The sequence below is a fragment of the Neltuma alba genome, unplaced genomic scaffold (genome assembly GCF_004799145.2).
Source record: "Neltuma alba isolate B1F8T4 unplaced genomic scaffold, ASM479914v2 tig00004533_pilon, whole genome shotgun sequence".
NCBI lineage: Eukaryota > Viridiplantae > Streptophyta > Magnoliopsida > Fabales > Fabaceae > Neltuma > Neltuma alba.
This window is the reverse complement of record NW_021633752.1, coordinates 1-11967: the sequence shown is the minus strand read 5'-3', so window position 1 is coordinate 11967 and position 11967 is coordinate 1. Positions and strand designations below refer to the sequence as shown.

Below are 11967 nucleotides of genomic sequence, written 5' to 3'. Positions count from 1 at the left end.
ATAAGTGGATGCGTTGAGAATGAATTTGACCCTTCTGTGATTCTGAATTCTGGGACTGCTTCACGTGGAACCTTTTAGAACAGTAAGAATGAAGGTTATGAGAAGTGGAGGAACAACTTGTTTGTGACTTTGTGGTGCTTTGTTGGTTTGTTTGGACAAGCTAAGAAGAAATTAACCCGATTTTGAGAAATCATTCCTCAATCTGAATTAGTCTAGGCCTGCTAAATCCTCAAGTATGAATTACTGTGCATTAAATTCATGGTTTTACTCAAGTGGGACGTCTGAGAATTAGTGGGACATATCAATTAATATTCCAATCTGTCAATCAGTGAATGGACCTGGCCAATCTATCATTTCTCATATTTCTGTACATTCCAAGTTCCGATTCTGAAGCCAACAGAAAATCAGAGAGAAAAACAAACAACAGAATGAAGCTGGCCTTTGATCTGATCCTACTCCTACTGATTTTATTTGTATTTCAAGTCTCAAGTTCTGGCTCTGATCTTATTCCTGAGTCATGCAGAAACGCATCAAAAGATGACCCAAACATCAACTATGGTTTCTGCGTTTCAAGCCTTGAAGCCATCTCCCAGAACCCACCAAGCAGACTTGAGGAACTCGTGGACATGTCAGTTCAGATAACTAAGTCCAATGCAACCAACATAGTTTCCACCATTTCCAGTCTGTTGAAGGATCCCAAGTTCAGTGATTATGCCAAGAAATGCTTACAAGATTGTTCTGAACTTTACTCAGACTCTGTTTTAGATTTGGATGACGCCATTGGAGCTTTCAAGTCCAAAGATTTCAACTCAGCAAGTACCAAGATAAGCGCAGAAATGAGTTCTTCTAGTACCTGTGAAGACCAATTCAAGGATGGGAATGAAACGTCTCCTTTAACAGAAGACAACAATACATACTTTGAGCTCAATGCAATGTCTTTGGCTTTCATCCAGATGCAGAAACAGCGCTCTTGATAGTGACTCTCTGCCATATCTAATTATCAATATCTCTGCTCTTAGCTTTGTGGAATCATATAAAATGATGAATTTGTAAAGTTCAAAGTTGTGTCTATGGAAATTATCGATGGTCGTTTAAAGTTATTTGTTGAAATCTGTGTATATTAGGTCGATCATCTACCATTAACTTCAATGAGTCATAATTTCACCCACTTTGTCAAAAGCCAAATGATCCCAAAATGCTGAAATGTATTTTGATTTGACAATTATTTAATCAATTGAGGAGTTTAAAAGCAAACACGGCAAAGGTCCCCCGCCCTTAACTTCCCGTTCTTTTCAATACTTGCTTTTTTTGGTAGCAATCATCATCATCATTACTAGTGTTGCTCAATTTGTTTTCTGCTTTTTGTGTGTCTGAGGAGCTTGGGGTCTAAAATGTGCCTTTCTTTAATGCTTTCTAATATCTTTTTGTAATATTTCAACTTTTAAATTTTTTTTTTCTTTTGACCATTAGATTCTAAAATTAGTGACATTTTCATATCTTATAGACATGAAATGTTGTGGTTTCAAATTTTTTTTATGCTTTTTTTAAAAAATAAATCATAATTGATCAATTTTAGGGTGTTTTTTCTCTGGAACATCATAATAAACAATAAATATGTATTATTAAGAAATTACAAAACACATCAGAGTGTGGCATACTAGAGACTCCAAACTGGTGCATGAATGTCCATTCTCATAATATATTTTAACGCAAAGAGTTGTCAATCATTCGGGTCATTTTACCCAAAAAAAAAAAAACTCCTGTTGAACTTTGAAGGAAAGAAAGAAAGAAAAAGAAGACTTGTTACATGCTTAAAGAATACTTCATCATGTAGTTATTATAAATTTCAAATAACTAATTTATGGATAACAAATAATTAGTTAAAAGTAATAAATAGATTAGAAATATACTTAAGGAGCATCTAGCACATTATTTTCATAGCAAAAACACCCTAGTTGTTATCTGTTATTAACTTTGATTGTTAAATTATATAGTTTGACTAGTGCCTTTAATGGTCAAACTTAATAGCAGAGAAAAATTTAAGGCAGAATGCTATGAAATAACTTCCAGAGCATATAAGATAAAAAAAAAAAAAAATTTAAGATGCTGGGTGCTCTTTCGTGAATACTTCTGGAGTATTCAAACACTTTATCCGGTATATATATTTGGCTAAAGTATACATTTGGTTCTTTAATTTTATGTAAGGTTTTATTTTGGTCCCTTAACTTTAAATAGTATACTTTAAGTCCTTTAACTCCAAAATTGTTGATATTAAATGATGATTTTTTGTAACAATCATGGTTGTTTTGAATATTAAATTTAATATGTTAGTACTCCTCCGGTCCTTATTATAAGACCCAATTTGACTTTTTGTTTGGTCCTAATTATAAGACCCAATCCATTTTGTCTCTTATATTTATGCATTTTTTTCCAAGATAATCATTCTAATAATGATAGTTTTAGCCAATATACTTAATTAGCAAGGATATTTTAGGAATGACAACACTTATTTATTATAAATAACCAACTTAACTTACTTCCTTAATCTCCTCAAATAAGTCAATTGAGTCTTATAATTAGGACCGGAGGAGTATTTAGTAATGTTTTAGTAGCATTCAAGAGCTTAATATCATCATTTTTTTATTAACAATTTTATGGTTAAAGGACTAAAAGTTTACTTTTTAAAGTTAAGGAATCAAAATGAAATTTTGTGTAAAGTTAAATGACTAAAAGTATATTTTAGCCTATATATTTTTTTTAAATATGCGCTTATAATAAATGAGAAAAAAGATAAAAGAGAATGTGTGGGGAAATGTGATAAGAGAGAGTATGACAAAAGAAAAAGAATAAAATTAAAAAAATGTATTAAATGTTAAGACAAATCAAAATTGAATCTTATAAAATGGATAGCATTTCTCTCTAAATTTAAAGCTTATATATATGACCAGACAGTATAAACATGAAAAAACTGAACGTTTTGTGAATGAAACCTTCCTAGGAAGCTTCTCGCTTGAAACCCTTCCCGTGAAAGCGCCATTTAACAGTACTATCTTCATAACAAGACGTAAAAACAAGACACTACTCTCTGCTTCCTCCCTGGATCATCCATAAAATTTAAAAATCTACCCAGCAAGCAGGAAATTTCCTTCCTACTTAGCCAAATCCCTCACACGTATATATATGAACCGTATATCTTCCCTCTTTAACTAGCTCTGCATCAGCTAGTGTAAACCATATATTTAACTAATAATGTCTCAGTCTTCTCTTCTCTTCCTTTTCTTCTTTGTCACTACAATTTCTGCAGTAGCTGCAACTCCCAGTAATGACCTGATCGACCAAACCTGCAAAAAATGTGAGAACCAATCCATCATCTTGAACTACGGTTTATGTTCGTCGGCTCTTGGGGTGATTCCAGTTAGCCATGCGGCGAATCTTCAAGGGCTGGCCTTGATCGCCATGGAGCTGGCTCTGGAGAACGCAACCACCACACGTTCCACCATTGAAAAGCTCATGGATGATGAAAACCTTGCGACGTCGTCGTCGAGGGCTTGCCTGAGAGACTGCTTGGAGCTGTATTCTGATGCGGCGTGGAGGATCATGAGCTCCATCGGAGCTTTCTTGTCTGAGAATTATGAGTCGACCAAGACTGGGATGAGCTCCGTCATGGAAGCCGCCTCGACGTGCCAGAGAGGGTTTGCAGAGACAGGCGAAGTGTCTCCGCTGACGAAGGAGAATTACAATCTCTTCCAGTTATGCGGGATTTCTCTTTGTATCATCCAAATGTCTACCCCAGTAACGCCTTCTTAATATATTCTCCATCAATCTTCAGCTCTGCTTCCGTCTTCTTGTTCCTCAGATGATAGCAGGAGTTGAGGGACGACGGAGAGATATATTCATCATGCGAATATGGAAAGGAGGAAAAAGATGGGATTTGAAGACCTTTAATATATATGTTTCAACTATTTCGTTTAGTTCAGACTTTAGAATGTCGTGTGTCCTTAATTTATAAGATTAGGTTAACATGGAATGCCTGGTGGATTTCTTGATGCTGAAGCTATTTTGAGGCAAACATGGCATTAGCTATATAGTTCATCCTCATATGATATATCAAGCATTATGCAAAGACAAATATTGAGTTTTACACTACCTTCTGTTCTTAATATAAGATTTAATTAGCTAATTTAAAGAACTTAAGAAAGTTACTAAATACTTAATTATAATAAATATTACATGATTTCTTTAAGATATTTATTTATATGATTAGATTATATATTAACTTATAAGTGAGTCAAATTAGTTTGGAGAAAAGCGATAAATATGAATATTTTAAAATAATTTAATAACTTTCTTAATTTTTTTAAAATTAATTAACTAGATCTTATGTTCAGTAGCAAATATAGTTTTATAATATTGCTCACCCAATCCTCTAAACTCATAACCCTCGCCAAAAAGAATAAAAGAAAAAAAATAAATAGTTGCTAGTAACAAAAAGATAAATAAAGAAAAATAAAAAATTTGAATTTTAAAATTCCAAATTAGTGTTATTCACTATACTTTAAGAACAATTGACACAACATTTGAAAAATAAATAACAACACATTTTTATTTTTTGTTTGAGATTTTGAAATTTTAAAAATATATTTTTGGAATTTTTCCAAAAATAAATAGTTCAGTCCCATTAAAAAGGAAAAGGAAAATAAAAGAAATATAATCCATTTTAACCTTATCATTGTACTAGTATATAATAATTTAGCTTTTTTTTTTCATGCAACTCAGAATATCCTCAAATCATTCTGGTTTGGGGCTAATTTCTACCGAGCCGGAAATATCAATGTTATTTCAACTAACCGCTTATTAGTAATAATTTAACTTTTTTATTTGTAACGTTACTCATTTCACTTCGGACATTGGTAGATCCGCACCCCATTTTTTAAAATTGGTATTTTAAAAAAAAATTTCCACCATCAAATAGAAATCGGAAGGTGACGACTGACAACTCAGATCACAGGGACATAAATGATAAATCACATAACTATTTCGTGATTTAAATTTTAAAGAACTTATTAAAAAGTTGCACAGTGAAATGGTTTTTTTTTTTTTTTTGGGCTCTCCAATTCCACTAAACCAATCCTAGTTTTGTAGCGTTTTTGGTTTTTCGATTTTACGCTCAGATCATTCGGATTGTAGCAAATCTCGGCGTTCTCCCTTACCGGGATCAGACCAAACCGAACAAACAATTCGGAATCGGCGTTCGTGCCCGGCTGATACACACCACTGTGTTGTTACACTCTTAATTTTCTCTCTGTATCAGTAAAATGGCGCCAGTGTCAGCTCTAGCAAAGTACAAGCTGGTATTCTTGGGAGATCAGTCCGTGGGGAAAACCAGTATCATCACCCGTTTTATGTATGATAAATTTGATACCACATATCAGGTATTTGTCCTAACACACAGATCCAGTTTTTTCTATGCAAAAAATACAGTTGCTTGTTGCTTTTTTTCTTTAGCTGTGATTGGAATCTGAAGAGCTTATGAATTTGGGAGTTCGGATGGGACTTTGTAAATCCATGTTTGTTTGATAGTCAGACGTAGCTGCGTGATTGAACTGAGAACATTGTGAATATGCATTATTACGCTAGTAATTTATCCCCCGGAGATCGTGCCTTCCGGAGGAAATATGAAATGTAAAGACAGCCAACTGAGTATCATCGATGTTGTGTGTTCTGCTTAATGCCGACAACGATTATAGCTGATCATGTGTAAGATTCATTTTCAGGACAGCTTAAAGCGATCACGATTATCCTCTGTGACATTTCATTCAGTTCTGCGATGGTTAATGACCTTTTGAAAAACTAACATTGTAACTTTTAGGCTGTGGGTCCTGCTAATTTCGATCAATGTTTCTGTTAACAGAACTATAGAAGACATCTCTGTGACTTGAGATATTCTTCTTTAGGTACATTAACCCACTAGTTATCCGATCCAAGTCATTCTTTCTCAGGAAGATCAACCAAGTGAAATATTTGACGGTTCACAAGGCAACTCAAGGAGAGCTTTGGTGGAGGGATAGAACAGAGGAAAAATATACTATTCTTATGTGTTTGCTACATATATATATTTGCTACAATAGTTTATTGTAAAAATATGAGAAATTTACGAATTTTAAAGCTCAGCATGACATGACTGGGTGAATCAAAATTTTTTACATGTAATATTTTTATAAGAGATAAGGCGTCTTGCAATTCATGTAACCTACCCCACCTAATAAGATAATACTTGTTTCTGTTTTTGTTAATACTTTTATTACAGAACTTGGTATTAAAGATAAATAAGAAATAGTACCTAAGTTCAGTCCTATTATAGTGGATAGGTGCTCCAGAAATCCTGAATTACTGATGGTCGAGTTCTCATTAGAAGCAAAGTTCCTGTGCACATTGCTCATTTTGATTGCCTTCTAATTTTAGTTTGTCCTCCAAATTTCGTCATTTTATCCCCTCATGTTTGGCTTTCGCTCTCTTAAGTTGCCTCCCGGTAAATCTGCAATGTAGCCATTGATTGTGGTTTGCATATTCACCAAAACAATCCATTCTTTCAATTAAAATGTATTCCACATATTTTCAGCTTAGTCTGTTCATATATAAATAAGGTTTAATTAACCATTTCCATATTGCTTCCCTCCTAATGTGAATACATGTAGGTATTATACTATTTGCATTTCCCTCTTTTAAAATTGAGTTTACAATTTTATCTTTCTCTAGTACTAAAGCTTATTTTGCTTTTTGTGATGTAGGCTACAATTGGCATTGATTTTCTATCCAAAACTATGTATCTTGAAGACCGAACTGTTCGGCTGCAGTTGTGGTAAGTTGTAGGATCGTCATTCTGGAATCTACCAATAAATAATCAACAATAAAATGATATTTTTGAATTGCATTACATTCTTAGATATTGAAGCCCCCACTTCCCTTTTAATAAGAGGTGAAGGATGATGTGACGCTTTAACTTCTCTTTGTCAATTTGATGTTTATCTTGTTTCTTCTCTAGGACATATATTTAACTTCAAAGATTTGTTCTGTGCACCAGTGGTGGAGTTTGATGATATGATGTTTTCCGATGGTTTTACATATTTTTCTCTTCTTCATTCGTTCTTGCTATTCTACCAATTTATAGGTTTTTCGAATTTATCTTATATTTGTGATTCTTGTTTAAAATCTTCTATGTGCTCTCCTGTTTAAATCTGGATTTTTGATTGAAGCAAATGGGTTTTAACTCTGATTGACTGATTGAATTCTGGAATGATGGTAATATTTATAAGGCATCTTGGAATATGCATCCTGTGGTGCAAATATTTTGCTGTCTGTATTTTGCTTTGATTGTCTGGCCTTGCTTCAAGTGCTAGAATAACACATATTGGTAAATCGGTCTGAGGTCCATGACATTGGTGGTATTGGCATATATTAGGTTTCAGGTTTTTGAATTATTCTATTTCATCGATGTATATATCAATTTGTGTTCAAATGCGCCATTCCTTTTGATGTTTGTTGACAGGGATACAGCTGGACAGGAGAGATTTAGAAGCCTTATTCCAAGCTACATTAGGGACTCATCTGTTGCTGTCATCGTTTATGATGTTGCAAGTATGCCATTTTATATATATTCTGTATCCTATTCCTTTCTTAATTCATTTCATTTGACAGCATTTGCATCTTAGTAATGGTTAGCCATAGTTTCCAATATAGGTTTTGGTCTTTCATTTAGACTTCGGCAGGTTTGCAAGTATTTTCCACCCTAGAATTTATAAAGATAGACGAGCGATTTCTGATAGGTATATGTGTGTGGCACATATAAAATTTTGTATCTTTTTCATCCTGTACTAGCAGTTCATTCTGTTCCCTTTCTTTCCAGATATTTGTGGAATATTCTAGACAATATCGATTTTGGGAAGCATAACAAGCTCACTTTCCTTCCTTTTTTCCCCCTCTAATGAAAGACAGAATTATAATGAGCGACTGGTTTTCTTTATTTATTTTTTAAAAGTGTATGAACATTACAACCATAAAGCTGGGGCAATAAACAGGGGACCTCCCTAGACCCTATAAATCTTCTCTTACAGGTGCAGCCTTTGATTCTTAGTCACCATGGATCTCTCTGCATGGCTTGAATCACATGTGCATCATTTTTTGGGCAATTTCATTACACTTTGAATGGTTCTTTCTAATAATTCATTATTGTGATAATATAGGCCGGCAGACTTTCCTAAATACAGTGAAGTGGATTGAAGAAGTCCGAAGTGAGAGGGGCAGTGATGTCATCATTGTTCTTGTTGGGAACAAAACTGACCTTGTTGAGAAGAGGTAATGACTAATGAAAAAAAGTCCTACTTTGGTGATGGCTTATGCTGGCCTGTTTTCATTGTGCTTCTATTTTGTCTTGTGACCTCCGACCTCTACCTTTTACAAGTTCATTAGGTAGTTACTTGGTATATAGATGAAGCTTGTGAATAGTAGAAAAATAATTGTCGGGTTGCATGGGAGTAGGCCTTCCGCCCCCTCACTTTTGCTATAATAGCATATAAACTGTCCATACACAGGGACGGAGGGACGTTGAGGATGGGGTGGGGCCATTGCTTGCCCCTCTCCATATATATGTGTTTGTGTGTGTAGTACTGAGATGGAGTTGGAGACAGAAGGCAGCAATGGCGGTATCGGTGAGAGTATGAGATTTTTGGGATGTGTCTATGTGGGTTCTGAATGAATGTTCTCAATTCCTTCAAACAAGATCTCTCTCTTCCCAACATCACCAATCCCATTTTCAAATATATACGCACCTATTCTCCCACTGTCCAATATACTTCATGGAAGTCCTTTCAAAATGAGGCCTGGATTGTTGTGACACTTTAGTAGCTTGAAGGGGTTTGACTGTTGAGATATTCCATGTGTGTACACTCTAGTTCTCACGTCTTGTATGTACGTTCTTCTGCACTCCTTTCGTTGGCCAGACCCTAGCCTTCTGTTTATGAGAAATTATTTTTGCCAGGCAAGTCTCCACAGAGGAAGGGGAAGCAAAAGCCCGTGATCTTAATGTTATGTTCATTGAAGCTAGTGCCAAAGCTGGCTTTAATATCAAGGTAACCTTCACCTCCCCTGGCCCCACCTTATTATTTTCAGTGACTTTCTTTTTTACAGTGACCAATGAAATAGTCATGCTTGTGGGACTCTGGTTGAATGCATTTTCCTTCTTGATTAACATGGAAGAGCAAGTAAATAAAAGTTTTTTGTTGACTAGTCTTGTTCATATGCATAATCGTGGAGAGTTTTTCCCTGATGAAATTCATGTCTCAGACCAATGTCCACTAGTCAATTACTCTATATTTCCAACAAATTAACAAAGTTTTATCCATCTACTTATTATACATATGAGGGTTTTCATAAGTCCAATACCCTATAGTGTCAATTACTGGATTACCTGGCATGCTTTTTTTTTTTGTCTTCAATTTGGAAATTTTCTGTAGTTTTTAAGTTTTTATGAATACTTGGTGCTCACACTATTGCTTTATCAAACCGATATCCAGGCTCTCTTTCGGAAAATTGCTGCTGCGTTACCTGGGATGGAAACATTATCTTCCACAAAACAAGAAGATTTGGTTGATGTGAACCTCAAGTCTTCTGGTGGAACTGAGTCTCAGCCTCAGTCTGGTGGATGTGCTTGCTGAATGTGCATTGTGTGGGAGTTTCGTATCGTTTTGCTTCTTTATTTTTGTTTGGCGACGCCCTAAGATCTGTAAAGGTTTTGATTATAGTCTTCTAGACTTAAACAGCATAATGTGGAAAAAGAAGAGTTCAGAATACAAGTTGAGAGAGGTAGCAACAGTGAACAGATTGGTGATGGTTAAGACTGTTGTTGGTTAGGTTGTTTTAAATTATTGTTTCCATAACACTCTTAAGATTGGCCAACTTGATATTTAGTTTCTCATTGATATCTTTGAAAAACATTGTCGTTCCCATATTTATTTCCATCATTTTAGTTGTTTTGTTAGTCTACAAAACACAGGCTCACTGTTTCAAACTACTACCTCCTCTTCTCATTATAAAACGTCGTTTACAGGCCTTCTCAACCAAAGCTCAGCCAATTGGTTGCTAAGGGACAATTGAGTTATAGAGTAATATGTACCTAGGAAGAAAAGATATTTAATTCTGTAACTTTTACCTCAAGTTTTACTTTACCTTTTTTAATTTCTTTTAGCTCCATAAAGTGTTTTTTAACTTACTTTAATTTTGATTTTTATATCATAATTTTATTTAACTTTTTTCCTTCCTTAATTTTAGTTTGTATTGTATTTTTAATTCTTTAATTTATTTGGTTTTAATTTTTTTAACTTTATTCTAAGCTGTTTTTGTCGCACATTTCGTTTTATTCTAGTCGGACTCAATTTAGAAAAATATTAAAAGATTATTTTATTATTATTATTTTTTCTTGTGTCCATTGAGATGAAAAAAATATTTAAGTATTTTTTTAATTTTAAAATACATTCGAATACGATAAAATAATAAATGAAAGTAAAATTCAACATGCACAGGGAGAAGATAATTTTGACTTTCAAAATATTCTTGGGAGTAAAATAAGAATGATTTACTTTTCATGAATTCTTAGAAACAATTATGGCACAGCTTTCACAGAGAAGTCTTCATTTATTTGTTAAAAAATAATAAAATCTAATTGCAAATAATAAAAAAATTACGTTCAATTCTTTATTTTTTTTTCCAAAGCAAAAATCTTTATGTTTTTATTATTATTTTCTCCCATCAAAAAACATGCAAATATATACATATATGGACTCAATAATAAAATAACACACATAGTATTTTGTAAATAACTATAAACATTTTTTTGCGATCTATATGTAATCCTTTTTTTTGTGTGACGATCTACATGTAATCCTTTGGTTATTGAATTGTATGCCTGTCATATTTTTAATTGAAAATATGACGGTAAAGATAAGAAAAAAAAAAATCATCGTATAGTTCTCAAAGAAATTTGAAACAAGGTCAGCCATTGTCAATAGATAAATCAATTAACATAACTATTAAATTGCATTACATTCCAAATAAATTAGATACAATTAATGTTAATGGGAAAAAATAAATGAAAAATCTCTCAGAATTTGAAAGAAGTCGAACTTATTCTTTATATATAAATTGCCTAAGCACTAAAATTAAAAAAAAAAAGAAAAGAAAAAGATGCCATCAGTACTAATTATAGGAGCTACAATGACAATTGGAAAAATATATATTATTAATAATTATGATAACTTATTTCCTTGAGTAAACAGAGATGGCAAATGAACAAATCATATTGTGATTGTGGTGTATGTTCTCTGATTCTCTCTACTGGCTCACTTGAACTCCAGAATCATAGGTTTCTCCAGCCTTCCAGTCTTGAGGAATGTTATTCACAGGAACAACCCACGTGTCTTCATCATCATCACTAACACAACATCCTCACTGATAAAGGCCCACTTGGAGGAGAGTTCACAGTCCACACAGCTCCAAAACTCCTACTCAGCAACTTGCAAGCAAAGTTCTTGGTCTACACACATTAAGCAAGTAGCATATTATAAATATTATGACTTGTTCCTTAAATTTTGTTTTAAGCCTGCGAGCTTAATCTCAAAAGAATAGCCTGTAAGAAAACAAGGGTGCCAAATTGTAATCTTTCTGAAATCATCGGATGCTCTCACCTAAAGATTAGCATGTTGGATGCAAGAGCCTCTTAAATTTATAAATCTCACTTTTTTTTTATAAGGCTTGCTTTTTGACGTGGGACTCATAACAAAATTGTGCAAAATTCTGTCCATGACTGAGATGAAAAGGAAGCAGAAAAAATACCTCACAGAGCTGCACAGCAGTGATATCTCTTTTGCCTTGTTGGTACTCTATGACGAAGGCCAAGTAATTGGGGTTGCTGCTACC

The 11967-nt window shown here is 33.8% G+C and overlaps 3 protein-coding genes and 1 pseudogene across 3 annotated transcripts; 3 read left to right on the top strand and 1 right to left on the bottom strand.

Annotated features, from left to right (window-relative positions):
• The first annotated feature begins 402 nt into the window (after window positions 1–402).
• LOC114745133 (putative invertase inhibitor) lies at window positions 403–974 on the top strand. Its single transcript, XM_028933277.1, has one exon. The coding sequence runs from the start codon at window positions 429–431 to the stop codon at window positions 972–974; it is 546 nt and encodes a 181-aa protein (XP_028789110.1). The 5' UTR covers window positions 403–428.
• Window positions 975–3207: 2233 nt separating this feature from the next.
• Window positions 3208–4146, top strand: LOC114745137 (putative invertase inhibitor). Its single transcript, XM_028933281.1, has one exon. The coding sequence runs from the start codon at window positions 3250–3252 to the stop codon at window positions 3805–3807; it is 558 nt and encodes a 185-aa protein (XP_028789114.1). The 5' UTR covers window positions 3208–3249; the 3' UTR covers window positions 3808–4146.
• Window positions 4147–5166: 1020 nt separating this feature from the next.
• Window positions 5167–10016, top strand: LOC114745135 (ras-related protein RABH1b-like). Its single transcript, XM_028933280.1, has 6 exons — window positions 5167–5432; window positions 6789–6859; window positions 7547–7635; window positions 8241–8352; window positions 9035–9125; window positions 9570–10016. The coding sequence occupies exons 1-6, from the start codon at window positions 5316–5318 to the stop codon at window positions 9708–9710; spliced, it is 621 nt and encodes a 206-aa protein (XP_028789113.1). The 5' UTR covers window positions 5167–5315; the 3' UTR covers window positions 9711–10016.
• A 1207-nt stretch (window positions 10017–11223) lies between these two features.
• LOC114745136 (expansin-like B1) lies at window positions 11224–11964 on the bottom strand (annotated as a pseudogene).
• Window positions 11965–11967: the final 3 nt, after the last annotated feature.

What these genes read in the sequence shown, in the direction of transcription:
- LOC114745135 (XM_028933280.1), top strand. Translation starts at nt 5,316, where the DNA reads ATGGCGCCAGTGTCAGCTCTAGCAAAGTACAAGCTGGTATTCTTGGGA. An exon ending in CATCGTTTATGATGTTGCAA is followed by an intron (nt 7,636 to 8,240) that starts GTATGCCATTTT and finishes GTGATAATATAG; the next exon opens with GCCGGCAGACTTTCCTAAAT. An exon ending in AAGCTGGCTTTAATATCAAG is followed by an intron (nt 9,126 to 9,569) that starts GTAACCTTCACC and finishes ACCGATATCCAG; the next exon opens with GCTCTCTTTCGGAAAATTGC.
- LOC114745133 (XM_028933277.1), top strand. Translation starts at nt 429, where the DNA reads ATGAAGCTGGCCTTTGATCTGATCCTACTCCTACTGATTTTATTTGTA.
- LOC114745137 (XM_028933281.1), top strand. Translation starts at nt 3,250, where the DNA reads ATGTCTCAGTCTTCTCTTCTCTTCCTTTTCTTCTTTGTCACTACAATT.